At 39.0% G+C, this 16,075-nt stretch overlaps 1 protein-coding gene across 1 annotated transcript in view; it reads right to left on the minus strand.

The window, feature by feature from the left end:
• Positions 1-16,075, minus strand: part of dnah2 (dynein, axonemal, heavy chain 2) — an 80,626-nt gene that overhangs the window by 51,819 nt on the left and 12,732 nt on the right. The window contains 17 exon segments of the mRNA XM_078276366.1: positions 531-658; positions 807-987; positions 1,515-1,704; positions 2,264-2,367; positions 4,307-4,495; positions 6,645-6,755; positions 7,090-7,215; positions 7,347-7,436; positions 8,189-8,406; positions 8,672-8,810; positions 9,653-9,833; positions 10,844-10,926; positions 11,877-12,033; positions 13,767-13,870; positions 14,307-14,468; positions 14,840-15,003; positions 15,696-15,870. Coding sequence (XP_078132492.1) covers positions 531-658; positions 807-987; positions 1,515-1,704; positions 2,264-2,367; positions 4,307-4,495; positions 6,645-6,755; positions 7,090-7,215; positions 7,347-7,436; positions 8,189-8,406; positions 8,672-8,810; positions 9,653-9,833; positions 10,844-10,926; positions 11,877-12,033; positions 13,767-13,870; positions 14,307-14,468; positions 14,840-15,003; positions 15,696-15,870 — 2,502 coding nt within the window.

A 16,075-nucleotide genomic window follows, 5' to 3' on the forward strand; every position in this document is an offset into this window, starting at 1 on the left:
GTGACCCATTTTAAGAGCATATACGGTTTGTTATATAGCAGCAAGAAAGCAACAAACCTGTACCTATACCTGAATCTACAATTCAGTTTATTTTTAAGATGATAATTCTGTAAGATGGCTAGAGTGGCAGCGTTTGAGAAAAAGTCTTATAAACGGTTTGCAAGATTGAATATCTATACTAGTAAATGTGGAAAGTATTTAAGCTTTCTGGAGGGCACCGAAGAAGCCATGTACTGTGGAGAAGCGTATACTATGTGCGTTTTGTTTTGTCATATATATAAGCCTACGCAGCCACTCCACTACTAGTAGTAGTGTAGTGATCTATTGTGCATGTGTGGAATGCACCCTCCAAGTGGATAGCATAAACAGAACTACTGTGCATCCGTGGTGTCCGCAGCTGTCCGTGTATGCGTCCGTTGGGGAGTACATTTGAGCCTGCGACAAACCTTACTGTTTTCTTCTTTCATCTGTTCTTTTTAAGTTTTTCCCCCCACAAACTACCAGCATACCATGTCCTTGGGTGGTAGTACCTTGCAGTTGTTGAAGCCCTCTCCAAACAGTATGATCTCAGCGATTAGAGTAGAGTCTGGCACCACCATGGAGATAGGTCTAAACATGGACTTGAGGTTGTCTGGAAGCTCAGTACGACCAGCGTAACCTTTGAAAAAATACAACGGCATTTATGACAGGTTTTCATGACAGAATGTCTTTTTTTCAAAACATCCCCTGAAAATATCTCAAACTACTTGTGCAACATAATCAGCATAAAATGCAGTGTATGCATTTGCACATTTGTGTTGACCTACCGGGATTCATGGTGATAAAGATGCCACATGACCAGACCAGGCGTATGTGCTGTCCGTCAAAATGGAATTTGGATTGTCCAGCTGCGAGGGCGGACAGGATTAAGAGGATCTGCTGGGCCACTACCGACAACACCTCAATGTTGATTCGGTTGAACTCATCGAAGCACCCCCATGCTCCTGTCTGTTCAGAATAAACATAATAAAATACATACAAATCACGCAGTAAAAAGAAAATCCACTCCTAATGAAAAAAACACATGCAATTTTAGACCAAAAGTTTTGCCTAGTCTATTTTTTTCCCCCAACTAAATAATAAATAATTTTGCCATGTCTTTAAACACACAGATCTGTTGACCACACCATTTATTTGACATTTGTTACTAGTTACTTTAATTTTATTATGGGCATGTTTTATTATTGATTAAGCTACCCGTCAGTACATAAAGTAGCATACTGCATGAGTACTCTTTCTTTTGGAATTTTAAATATATTTTGATGTTTATACTTGCTAAAACTAACAGTATTTTTACACTGTGGTGTTGCTACCTTTGCTTATAAGTAAAACATCTGAGTACTTCTTTCACCACTGGTCAACACACACAAATAGAGAGAGCAACCTACTAACTACTTACCCAGTTTTAGTGTTTTACCCAGTTTTTCTAGCATGAAAATAGATAACTAGTTAAAAATCTTATAGCTTTTTCCTACCTGTGCCAGGCCAGAGTACATGCGTCCCATGGATTTGTAGTCTAGTCCTTCAGAGCAGTTGACTACGATGACGTACATTCCTAGAGCTTTGCCTAAGTCTTTTGTTGTCTCTGTCTTCCCAGTACCAGCTGGGCCTTTAGGAGAGCCCCCCCGATGGAGATGGAGTGCTGTGGTCAGGGTCATGTAACACCTGGACAGAGTCAAACATTTACAGACAGATATTTACTCTATAGAGAATCAATGTAGAAAAAAAATATTCATAAAAGCAAATATAGTTAGAATATTTATGGTATTAAAACAATATTAAACAAGTTAATTAAACATATATTGAAACCTTAAAAGAAAAGGTAATGAAAACAAAATGGAAATACAGTGCGTTTATTAGCATTTCAAGCTGTACCTTAAAAATAAGTATGTGAGATGGTCTCCAATGTTAAGTAATACATCCTGTATTTCAATTATTAATTTACCCACCATTAACATAATATTTGCCACTAATAATTGTATCTGTGAATGAACAAAGAGCCAAGGTGTAATCTAATGATTATACTGCAGTAACAATGCTAATGCAAATCTGTCTTCCAGAACGGGGGAATCAATCAATTATCTAATACTTAATATGGATATCAAAAGTATAAAACATTTTGATAATTTACTAATTAATAAATTAACTGAGATGCGACAGATTGATTGATGTGTTGATGCATTTGTTGGTTGGTGCACTAAATGACTGAATACGTGAATGCTACCTGTCAGTAAGTGGAGTGATTACGAGCCGTCCAGAGTTGCCCAGGTACTCGTAGCCATACTTGAAACGTGTGTTGGTCTGTCGGATTATACAATCATTTATATCCTATTGGGAGGAAAAAAAACAAAAACAAACAGGAAATGGACAAGTTTAGTGGATGCTTTTTTTGTATACTTCCAATTCATCTCAGCAAAACTGATCTCTTGTGCCATTAGACAGGTCAGCAAACTGAGTGGAGAGAGTAAGATGTAAAAAGGTGTATTCTCTCTGCAGGGATTACACCACCCTGATTAAACAAACCACACGAAAAAGACACTAAAAACAGACACTAAAAATATTGCTGAAATGGCTTGATAAAGGTTATCTTATGGGCTCTTCTTTTTTCATGCTCTCTCTCTCTTTTCATACTGTATCCTGTCTGTTGTTCGTTTTTGTGATTAACAGTTAACATTTATTTATTTAAAACATAAAAAACATACAATTTGCAACATGAACATATTCCCCTCCCCTTTGTAATCACCACCCACCCAAAATAAAAATCAAGAAGAGATGACACAGTAACTACAATATTCAAGAAGATACAACAAAATAATGACAAAATAGACAATAAACAATAAACCAAATAAACATATGTATAAATGACAAACACCATAAGCCCATCATACATGTCTCTCCCCAGCACAAAGCTTCCTAGGAGCCCTCCAGAAACCTCAGGTACTGTCCCTATTTTCTAGTATAGACATCCAATCTTTCAACCGCCTGCCACCCTAGCCATCTCACAAGCCCACTCCTGGATTGACGGCAGCCCTTCCTTCTTCCATCCTCTTAAAAAAAAACGGTCTGGCTATCATTAAACTAGTTTGGACCGAGCTTCTTATGTGTTTATCCATCCGCTTCGGATTGACCCATCTCCCACAACAAATAATGGGCTGAATGGAACCTGGGTCCCTGCAATCCGACATTATCATGTATCCCAGTCCAAAATTTCTGACCTCACTTCCAACAATTTGATGTGTCTTTTAGACCAACAATCTAGAGGGAGGCCAATAGAAGCAATGCATAATCTTGAACTGAATGAGGCGCACCCTCACATCGCAACACCTTATCTAAACATTCTGGTGCCTTCAGGGCTGAAGAACTGGATCCAAAAATCCCCTCTAACAGATGGTGAAGGTGCAAATATCAAAAAAATTGGGACCTTCCAAATTGCTGTACCACATCCTCAAAGGATTTCAATATACTACCGAGATACAGATCCCCCCCCAGTGTGACAATTCTCTTTTCCAACCAATCCCTCCAAAAAAGGGAAGATCTACCAATACATAACTTTTGATTTCGCCAAACAGTTGATGAAGTATTTAGATATGGATCCAGTTCAAACAGCCGGGCCACTTTTGTCCAAACAACATTTAAGTCAGAGATTATCGGATGTTTTTTTGCTTCACCATACAGTTTAACAAACAGGCTTTGTAAGGGTGATAATGGGCCCCAGGAGGAGGTGACCAGTGGGCCAGATGCCTAAGTTAAAAGCATAGTAATAATACAACATCTTTGGTAGACCCAAACCGTCTCGTCTTTGTAATTTATAAAAATGTAGCCGGGGTTTTCTACCATTTCATATAAATGTCTTTGTTATCCTGTCAAACCATTTAAAATATGACAGGGGATCCTCCAGAGAAAGAGATTGGATAAGGTAGTTCAGCTTGGGAACACAAACCATTTTTATAACACTGACCGTCCCTGCTATTGAGAGATTGAGAGTCGCCCATCTATTACCATCACAAGAGATTTTATTCAATAATGGATCCAAATTAACTTTAACTAGGCCTTTTAATTGGGGAGGGAATAAGATACCCAGATATACGATACCTTGCTTTGGCCACTGAAATGCACCTGAAGTGCCCCGTTGCGGCTGTTACGGGGCACTGAGCTGTTAAAGGTAACGCTTCTGACTTGAACCAATTTACCCTATAACCTGAAAATTCAAGAACGCGTCAATGATCTGTCTGTTGTTCTTACAGGACTTGCATCTCTCAGAGCATACCTTCTCCCAGTACAGTCGCAGCTGGCAGAGCCACTCGAATGCATTGACATCATTGCAGCCTATCTTGGCCAGCTTATCAATGACATCCCGAGCATGAACCTCCACTGTGACCAGCGCAACAATCTTCAGACGTAGGACTTTGGACAGGTTGCCACGGATGATCTCTGAATAGCATTGAAGCATGGAGACCTAAACAAAGAGAGTGATAGCAAAGGCTCAAGAGTTTATTGGACACTTTTTAATTCTTAAGATGATCATGTTGGCTATCCATGCTACTGAAAAGGCTGATACACTGATTTTAACATACATCAAACTACCTTTATCAGACATATACTGTAGGTATAGTGTTTAGCTTACTGTATGGAAACATACTGGTAAGTTAACAAATCATCACAGATAGTTCACTCAATATGAAATTTAATAAAGTTCCAGATAATACAATATAGATTATTTTTTGGTCATCTTCGGCCTTTATTTTTGACAGGACAGCTGAAGACATGAAAGGGGAGAGAGAGGGGGAATGACATGCAGTAAAGGGCTGCATGTCGGAGTCAAACCCGGGCCCGCTGCGTCGAGGAGTAAACCTCTATATATGGGCGCCCGCTCCACTAACCGAGCTATGCGGTCGCCCCGGCTTTTTTTGCCTTTAATTAATAGCTGAGGACAGGAAAGGGGGGAGAGAGAGGGGGAACGACATGCAGCAAAGGGCCATGGCTCGGACTCAAACACAGGCCACTGCAATAAGGACTGAGCATTTAGGGCCGTCCACACCAAGAACGATAATGACAACTATAAATATATAGTTTTAAATATTGTTCTAACTCCAGTGGATGGTGGAGTTCACGCCACTACTAGTGGTGAACGATATCGTTGGGATCACTTGAAGAGCAATTTGATGACTGATAAATACACCGACAGTCAATTAAAATCCATCTGAATTTACAACATAACTCGGCAGATGACACTGCTGAGAGATTTGTTTAACACAGGTGGTTAGTGGTGTGGCGTGACATCCCACTCAGTGGGGCTACGATCTTTTAGCTCTCTGTATTTTCTAAACATTAGCAGAGCCGGGGATTAGAGCGGTGGGTGGGTGTCAGATCTAGTGTCTTAGTCTTGTGCCAAATGTCCTTGTTAGTTTTAGTCATATTTAGTCATTCACATATCTTTTTTTGTTAGTCAAGTTTTAGTCGACTAAAAGTCTCGTCATTTTAGTCTAGTTTTAGTCAAAAGAGAACTCAAGGTATCTTAGTCAAGTTTTCAAGTCATTTTAGTCTTTTTTTAAATAAATTATTTCTGAGATTATTTCTGCTAACCATTTCAGTCAAATAGTGTTTCACACATCTCAAATATTGGTTAAATGTCTAGGTTCTCAGCAAGTTTGAGATATCAACCGATCCCAGAAGCCTTTATGTCTCGTGCATTTTAGAATTGTGTTCATGGAAATTCATAGGCTACATTACCAAGGGGAAAGTATGATATCACATACAAATACACGTAATGTTATCTTGGTAGTTATGTTAAGTTAAATGTTAGAAGTGAATGTTGCAACATGGTAGTTAGAACCGGTGACCGAATCTATTAACTCGGTAGGCCAACCAACGACCGTCCGGTTAAACTGACTCGCGTAAAAGAGTCGGTTGTCCCATCACTATTCTCCGGCCGTTTTGCAAGCTGTTAAGCTGAGTCTGAGCTAAGCCTGTCTCCTCCCCCACCCGGGCCACATCGCTACCTGGATGTGTGACGGCTAGACGAAAAAAAGGGGACACGCCGAATCTCTAGATGAGCCGCAGCCGTGCCACGCCTGATTGAACCGCGCTTAGTTAGATAAAGTTGTGGGGGAAAAAATACTGGGAACCAAGCAATTGGCCTGTTTGGAACAGGCACGCGCTCCAAACGGGCACTGCACTAGTTCTATCTCCTGATGAAAAAGTAGAGACAATTGTAGATGAAAATGAAGAGAGATTTTATCTTAGTTTTTATTTTATGTAAAACATTTTAGTCTTTCGTCAACAATAATGCATGTTAATTAAGTCTTAGTCAGAGTTTTTGGACATTGGTGCAGTCTCGTCATCGTCTCTCAGTCATGGAAAAAAAGGACGTTGACGAACATATTTAGTCTTGTTTCCTCGACGAAATTAACACTAGTCAGATCTGTGTAGATTTTTTGTTTTGGTGCTCTGCAAAGATCTGCTCTGATCCCTGGCTCTCTGTAGCTCTGTGTGCCGCTGTTTCCTGGAGAAGGGAGTGATTGAGCACACTCAACTCGGTGAGCTACAGTACCAGGGCGCCCCAAGTTCCAGAAAAGTTTAGTTAAGCAGCAAAAAGTAAATGAAACCTGTTTCTTCTTCATGGACTTAAGGGAGGACTTATCAGCTCTCTCCTTGCTGGCAATGACAGATTTAGTGACATCAGTGGTCCACTGGATCTGACTGGCAGTGATGAGCATCTGAAACAGGAAGAATACAGTTGTTATTATTTTCTTTTCTTTTTTACCCAATGACATGGACTGAATAAAATCCATTGGAATGAAGAGGGGTAATTTTGAGTTTAGCAGGAATTGGGATTTGTAATAGAGCAAAAATAATTGCTATGACAAACTGATTTTCAAATTGGTATATCAATTTGCATTGCTAAATTGCAGCATATTTTGTTATGACCACCGTTGACAGTAAGTCAAGAGCATGTCGCTGCATCAGTGACCGTCAATTAGAATGTCAGATGGGTGAAGATGCAAATCAACGATGGGCAGTTTAAGAGGGAATAGAAAAAGACAAATGTACCTGTCCTGGCCAATCTTTGACCCATTTGTCTCTCTGTCCTGTCATCTTCTTCAGAGCTAAAAGGCAGCTGCTCAGAAAATCCTTTAGTGTAATTCGCATGGCCTTCTCAACATCACACAGCCAAACCTACATACACACAAAACAAAATAGTGCTAACATTCTCCACCATAACTTTCTGTATTGTATTTTATGACTACACATTTATCAACATAACACCCTTATCACCATGATCATGATCATAATCATCACTGCTGTACCTCCACAGGTCTGTCCAGTTGCACTGTCTGGCTAAACGGAATAAACTCCCCATCAGCAGAGGACATCCCAGTGGCTTCTGGTTTTCCGGCCTATAGAAGACATACATACACAGTGGCAGCTCTCTGTATGTACTGGTCTGATTCAGTATATTCATTGATGTAAGCCTTATTAATTTAATTTAATTAATGTGCTTCTGCGGATGAATGCTACCATCTAAAATTTTGGATAAACTAAGAAATACCAGTCACTTAGCACAAGGTTCAGTTTGAAAAGGTGTTTCTACAGCACATAATGTGCTCTGATATCAATAAATCAGGTCTGGTGTATCAATGGAGAGCACACCTTATTGTTGTTTGTATCAGGACACTGACAAGTTTAGACAGAATTTATCTTTGCAATGTGTCTACTTATGCTGTCTAGATCATATTGTTTTGCCCCAAATCCTTATCAAACTGATCTGATATTTACTTTGAAAGTATTTTTTAATTAATATTTTGTACTTACTCACAGGGCATACTTAGCCTTCAGTAAGACCACATTGACGCTATTAAAGACATTTAAAATAAGCTTGACAACTTATTAATTTCTAAAAACAAAAAAATATAACCTGCGTAAAAGCATTTCCTATATTTTGTTTGCCATTCTACCCGTTAAGTAGAATAGAGTATATGAGTGAATCTTTTGCAGCAAAGAAAAGAAACACCATGCTAATGTATAATGTTTACTCATTGAATCTCAACTAAATGGCCTTAAATTGCTCTTTTGCAGTAGTAATCCAGCACTGGCCACTGAGTGTATGTGAGCCTGTGATTGATTTTCTAATACATTTTTTGTTGCCTGCCTTTTCAATGCGTAGACTCTTGATGTTATCGAAACACTTCTTTAGGTGAGGCTGCATGGCGTCTGGGTTCTGTGACTGCCCCAGGATCTCCAGCACATCATCATTTGACAGGAAGTAAAATCTTGGGAAGATCTGCCTCTTGGTCTCTAGGTACATGTCCAGGGCCTTCTGGATCTCCTCAAGCTTGGCACTCATCTCTGACAGCTTCTCAGGCAAGCCTGAAAGACAGAGGAGAGAAGATGTTTGAAGACTTTACTTAATTCTGAATATTGTTTTAAGACATATATAAATAAGTGCATATACGTCATAATCACAGATTTGTTTCTTAACACACTTAAATCCTTCCCAATTTTTTAACCATATGTTGTTATTTTTTTTTATTTTCTTCACTCCAAATTTTAAGTAAAACAGCTGTAGATCCATCACAGTACAAACTGTTAATGCAAGAAGAAAAAACATCTCAAGACTTGTATGTTGTCATACCGGGGTGGTGTGTTCCCTGCAAGGCGTTGTTATCCTTGTGGAGTCGGCCCATGATTATTTTCCAACTAGAACTAACTTCTTCAAACTCTTTGCACTCAAGAGGCAGTTGCTCTCTGATGTCCTTTCCTTGGAAAATGTTCTAGAGGAGAAAAAAATGGAAAGTTACAGCGAAAGATTGCATTACGGTAGCGGAAAGAGGTTATAGTGGTGATTAAAACAAAACCACCAGCTGTGAGAAAGATCATTCAGTAAGACTGCACTCAAACTGAATTATGTTTTAATAAATGTATGGACTTTTCAGCCAGATGCCCTTTCTTAGAATGCAGACTGGCAACAATGTTGCAACCAAGTAGAGATGTGTATAATGTTATATTGGTGTGTCAGGAAGCATTTTAGGCACATTTTTCATCCGTCTCACGCGTGTCTGACAGAACAGATATGCGCCTATTTCAATCAATCCAGCTGTCTACACTGGCGCTGTAACGGCTCACCTTTACTACATTATACATGAGTAAATGCAGTCCAAAGTGTATTTTTGTGCTTCAAGTCTATTTTCTTCCATTTTAAATGCGTAAAATTCTGTATTGGGCTCTGAGCACTGTCAAAGCACAGATGATCTACACTTAGTACTGTGCCTGAACGCATCCTGTGTAAACACAGACAGAACACTGAAGCTGCTGCTGCTCTGCTAACCAGTGCTCAAGGTGTAACAGTGAAACGCAACAATGTACTGTATCCAACAGTGGTAACCACATTGTGTGCCAAATGTGCACCAATAGAACTCACTGTATATTGTGCCAGAATCCAACAATAAATCATCAGATCTACTGTAGTAAACTCAAACTCTCACAAAAGATGTGTACTCCATCAAATTATGAATATTAACAGACAATAATGAAATGCCAATCATAAAGCAATGAATACCCATGTATAGTAATGAATCCTATACCATAGTACAGTATGTGAGTGTGTTTCCCTTACCTCCAGATAAATCCACTGACGTTGCACAGTGAGGATCATCTCGATGACTTCCAGCACCTGTGACAGCTGCCGTTCCCAGCAGTCCACCTCCCGCTCAAAGGCTTTGACAAACCGAGAAGCCTTCATTGTGGACAGAATAACCATGTTGTCATCCAGGGCCTGGAAAACCTCCTCTGTGCCCCTGGGTGAGACAGGGAGGAAGAGATGAACTGCTGATGATTGCAAAAAATGGATTCCAATGGTGACACATTTTCATAGCGGAAAAAAAGAATTTGTGAAGTATACACTTAAATTATCAGTCAGTAGATGAACCTGTACGGTTTGATGTAATCCAATGCATTGCATACATTCTTCAATACATTTATATTATCAATATGTTCCGTTTTATGTGTGCCAAAAAAGCTTTAATTCACCTTGGTGGCAGTTTTTAAAGCTGTATTATTGTTACATATTTGGCTGCATAACATTGAAAGGTATTTCTAATATTCCCTATGAACATCATGGAGTAAATCTTAACTTAAAGAAGGGCACTGTTAATATGCATGATCATTATTCGATTTTACATGATGAAGTCAAATAATTAATCAAAGAAAAGGTTTGCATCAATAATTTGATCTTCTGAAATGACAATTTGAAAAAGAATGTATGTATACAGGTTTCATTTACTGTACCTTTCACTTGTTCTTACTTTCCTATTGCATTACAATCTGAAATCAGAATCATTGTGTCTTTCTCCCTCCCTGCCTCTTTTAATTGTGTTTACTGTGGGCCAGTGGCTGACTGTAGCTTTCCCCCCACTGTCAAATCAGTTGGCATGGGCTGCTAATTAGCCAAGGCCTGAGGTCTGACTCTATTCATTTTGATATACAGTAGATGGCCTGGGCAATTCTGCTTTCACCAGCCAGTCACTCGCTTAACTCTGCCTTATTGACTCATTTCTGATCATCAGCGTCACTTATGCTCTCTACTATACAGCCAGGCTATAGAGGCATTACATTCCATTATACAAAAACAAAACTAGATTGCCCAATGGCAGTATTGAGTTGTACTAAGCTGTGGGATCTATTGATACAGGTAAATGAGACATAATGAAGACACAAATCTATGACCATAAGTGAGTTTTAGCATGGGTTACAGTTTTAACTTCTTGAACCCTCCACCCATCTCTGCCTTTAAGGCTTGCTTCCTCACCTTAGCCGATAGTGGCCTTCAGCTTTGTAAGGCTCTATGTCCAGGAACGTTTCCTCCCATGTCTTGGTAATGTTCTCCAGACCCTTAAATATCAAAAACAAAGAGTATGAGGGGACATTTCCACATGATAAATGAAATGATAAATTGTCATTAGATTAGATTATTAATGACAGGAAACCATGAATCTTAGCTTTAAGTTCTACTGCTTAAATATGTCAGAGATGGAGAACCTTTTAGAAATTAGAGTAATGACAACATCTATACATACATGTTTTTCACTCTACACATCATGATTTGTGTTAGAAGCTTTTATATGCATTTTTTTGTCTTTTTTATGTTTTTGAATCCTTTGGAAGTATGTATAAAGAATAATACGGTAGTGTACTGTAAAGTACAGTATAAGGATAGTTTTATCAGTAACATCAAAATTAATTTTCTAATAGGCACAGATAAACACCACTAGAAAGCAAACATTTTAGTATTCCGTTTCCAATATAGGAATCTGACAGGTTGATTGCTTTTCTGAGCTAGCTTATCTCAAATTAATCCCATCACATGGCTGCACCTTTCAGGCTCTCCTTTACTCACAGAATCTGCAGAATGCAGTGCCAGTTTGTAATTGCACAACAACCTTCTGTTTTAGTAAATCAGCTGCTAATTACATGCAGATTGCGGGTGAAAATTGAATGAAAAAAAAAAAACAGGGTAAATTTGCACTATGCTACTATGTGCATAAATCTAGCCCTTAAACTGCACTGATTACTTCTATAAGAACTGAGGAGCATGGTAAGGAAGCAAAGAGGGACTAGAGGCAAGATTGATGTCAACAAAGGTTGAGAAGCAGACACTTCTGCTCCATGAACTGGCAGTGCTACCCAAGAACAGCAGGCCTGAAGGCAGCGTGGAAGGTGCCGGTCAGCTAAACTTCCAACTTTGCTTTCTAATTTCCTGGGTGAGACCCTAGTTAGAATGAATGGCGGTAGGAGAAGCTGCAACTGCCAACTGAGCATCAGTATAGACTAAAGGAAGAGACCTGTTCTATGGAGAGTTCCTTGCTGGCGGCTCCTGAAAGCTCACTGATCTTGTCAGTGTACATGTCAAGGCCCAGAGATATGATCGTCTCCAGGGTGAACTCAGCGCTGGTTGGGTCAAAAGAGCACTGCAGCTCTTCGCAGATCTGCTTCCAGTGCCTGAAAGAAAGGTAGCATTGAAAGTATGGTTAAAAGAGCTTCACAATTTGTACAACATATGACACCCTCTATCTTTGGACCATTAGTCTTTCGCAAACAGAGGTGATAACACATTACAAAAACATGCCTAAATCATGCTAATACTTAACATATCTGGCAGTACTAGATATTCTGTTAAAGTAAAACTTTCACAATACTACAACTTGATATTTATATATATATATACATATATATATATATATATATACATATATATATATATATACATATATATATATATACACATATATATATGTATATATATTTATTTTATTTTTTTATTTATTCAGTAGACAGTGCTAAACTACATTATAACCTCACACATAAAGCTTAGCGAAAGTTCATTTTGTCTTGGTGCTCTCATTCATTCACAATCTCTCTGTCTCCCGCTCTCTGGATTCTACTCTGTCAGCTGACTATGGGCGTTCACTCTAAATAACCAACCAGATTTTTCCCGATCTGTCGAGCTGTCAGTTGTCATTTCAGTACAAACCAACCAATACGTCCTCCACCCCATTCACCTTCAGTCTCTATCACATCCAGTGCCCAGTACTGCTTCACAACCCATCATCCAGATCTTCAGCCAACTCTTTTCACCTCTTCACCACCACAACCAGTATCAAGACCCCGGGGGGCATTATTCCTGAACTAATCATATCATCACTGGCCCCCTAAATATACAGTACTATGTCACAATTTGGGACAAATTGTCAAATACTCTTCACAATTCACCTTATTGTGCATCATGTAATACATTTCTTTTTCATTCTAATAAAGTCTCTCATGATTGAAATTTGTACAGGTTTGACAGCATCCAGGAATAAACGACTCTTCAGTGATGTACTCAAACAAAGTATAGTGTGTGCTTATCCTGCCTAAAAAGGTATATAAAGACGGAGGAGACGGAGCATAATCACCCTATAACCCTCTGGCTATTGTCTTCCTTTTCAATGTTGTCTTCCTTTTCAATCACAGCAACAGTGATCTCATTTAATGTAGGTAACTTAGTTATTTTATTAACCACAAAGAGAATACACCCTTTTTAAAACCTTGTTATCTTTCTTTTCATTACCCTTACCAACTACCATAACGGCCAGTGTGCTGAACAAAGGATGTATTTAGATTCTCTTTTTGTTTTCTCTTACTGTAGTTCTTTATGGTGCAAGGCACCAAGACAAGTCACGATTCTGGTTCTGAAAAATAGGGGTTTCTTTGCAGACAGTGTGTATGCATTCAAATGTGGCACCACTTTCCCAGATGGAGGACAGAATGCAACAAAGGTCTTTCTCCTCTGGGAATGGAGCTATTGACACTGATGAGGGGAAACAAGTCTGAAAGGAAGACCTTGCATAAACAAACTTTATGGAGAGCAGACTGTACCAAGCACAGCAATAAGCTTATTCTACGAGACTTAGCAACAAGCCTAATGTCCATCCTTTTAGTGAAAGTTGTAAAACACTCCCCTGTGCAACAAACTAAGCATGCAGATCCATCATTCATCCCTGTCTGATATTAGTCTTTTAAATAAGCACTTTAAAGCATCAACTCTTTTTTTTACTATTTTACATTTTATTCATGATCCTGCCATCTCTTGTACATTGTTGTAACTATTGCAAAACAGTAGTTCCAAGATATAATGAAATGACAAGTGTTATATGACAAGGAAATACAGGTACTTTGATTTCAGTCAATACCTGTCTCTCATGGCTGGGTTCCTCAGATCAGCAATGAGAGGGATGATCCTCTTGAACTGGTCAATCTTGTTCTTGGAGAAATCTACTATGTCCCACTCCTTATCCTGCAATCAGACAAAGATCAGGTCCCCAATACTGTGTAAATATGAGAGCAGCTGAGCGGTTTATTTGGGGGGGGGGGGGTTATTTTGTGATACTAGCACAAACATTTTTGCATCTTGAGGGGAGGCCATGGATTTAGCTGTCAGACCTAATGATGTCCCCTAAAAGACTGCTAACTTTGTATCCATTATGAAAACAGGGCATTCTGTGTTTTTCTAATGTACTGAGACAATTAACAATGAACAGCTCCTAGATTGTACAGTATTGATTAAATGTATTGTTTTGGCATTTATGTAATGTATATGTGTGAAACAAGAAACAAAACCTAAACTGACACAGATAATATACTGTATCATATCTAAACTGTGACTGTTACACTGTAGAAGGATGCCAGAATCTGCAGCTATTTAATCAACTATGTGTGGCAGAAGAACTGACCTTTAGTTCTCTCTGGAGTTTGTGGAGTTTTTTGAACATATCCTGTGCTGTGCTCTCCATGCTTTCCGTCCGCAGCGTAGCAAACTGACCAACCTTCCAGATGTTCCAATTGGCATTCCACTCCTGTGTAATCTCCCAGACCTGCTGCAGGTTGTCTATGTCCTGTACAACACATGCAGACACACATAAGAAAAAGCTCAATTATAAAATGTGCCTTGAATCACTGTTACAAGGCTAGCAATTGCAACAAAAACTATTCCTTTAAAATCTATTGCAACATCCTGGGTTTGAATTCACGTGTTGCATGTCAACCGCTCTCTGTGATGTCCTGTCAATTCCCTAATACCATATACTATCAAATACTTGACAAACTACCCCAAAAAATGCTTAAAAACTGCTTGCTTCATTTAAACGTTGAGCCTGTTTATCACAACCACAATTCCCACAGTAACCCTGCTATTAATAACTGCTAATTATGTTACAGTCTTTATACAACAGTATGTTAGGACTATGAGCCTAGTGCTGTGTCAGACCTTCTCCAGCGCCCGGATGCTTTTTGCGAGAGGCTGTTCTATTTTGAAGAAGCCTAGCCCGTGAATGATGGTACCCTCTTCCTGTTTTAGAGCCTCCAGTTGACTGCGATGCTCTGCTACTCGGTTTAAGGCCATCTCAGTGCTCAGTGCACTGTCAAATGGACCTGGACAAGCACATGCAAAGATGTAGGGTTATACAAAACACATGAAAAAGCATACAAATAGACAAACATACACATTTATATGTCCCCACACAAAAGCACAAAAACAAAGGGCAAACATATTGTACAATGCCTACGGTATATTATATTACTATCAACAAGAATACAAACAGATTTGCATATATTGTGATATCCTCATGCAAATCATGGATGGCCAACTGACACCTCTGTCATACAGACAGTACAAAGAAAATGTGAACTGATATATTTCTCCAAACACACTCAGGTTAGTGTAGGCCTTGATAAACTACAGATTTTTTAACCAATTAAAGATTTAGTTATAAGGTATCTATCAGAAATATATGTTGTGTAATATCTCTTATACTGTATTATGCAATTGCAAGCAAAGTTGCCAGACTGCTTTATGGAGATTCTTAAAGTTACAGGATTACAGATTTTTGCATTAATGTAACAAAGTACCTTTGTTTGTCTGGTATTCAATTCACTGTAGTAGCAAACAACTGAATTACGATCTTGTTTTCAATGTACAATTCAACTTTCTATAGATCAGTAATAGCTCATGGACAAAAAGAGAGAGAGAGAGAGAGAGAGCAACACTACACCGTGTTGATGAAACACTTGGTGATAATGTATAGACGTGAGTGAAAGAGAGACTAAAAGAGAGATTATGTAACCTGTGCTGTTGAACTCCTGCAAAGTGGTCTGGATTTTCTTCTTGAAATCCTCAGAGGAGACGATGAGGTTGTTCTTAAACTTCTCCTTGTGCTTCTGCAGCATGATGTCACTGTCAATCAACACCTGCTGGAACCACACCCACTCCCCATTCAGCACCTCACGTCTATCCTGCACCTGTGGGTAAACCAAGTGACAGAATTGGAATAAGGATAAGAAGAAGGAATGTTTTTGTGTTCATTTATATGTAGATACAGATACAGACCCTTTATCCATCACAATGTGTGTATTCTGCTAAAAAACCTAAAGTGTGTGTGTGTGTGTACAAAAATCCTAAAGATTTCGTTATTTTACAGGGAGGGTGAACAACCAACATGTTGGT

The sequence above is a fragment of the Sander vitreus genome, chromosome 19 (genome assembly GCF_031162955.1).
Source record: "Sander vitreus isolate 19-12246 chromosome 19, sanVit1, whole genome shotgun sequence".
NCBI lineage: Eukaryota > Metazoa > Chordata > Actinopteri > Perciformes > Percidae > Sander > Sander vitreus.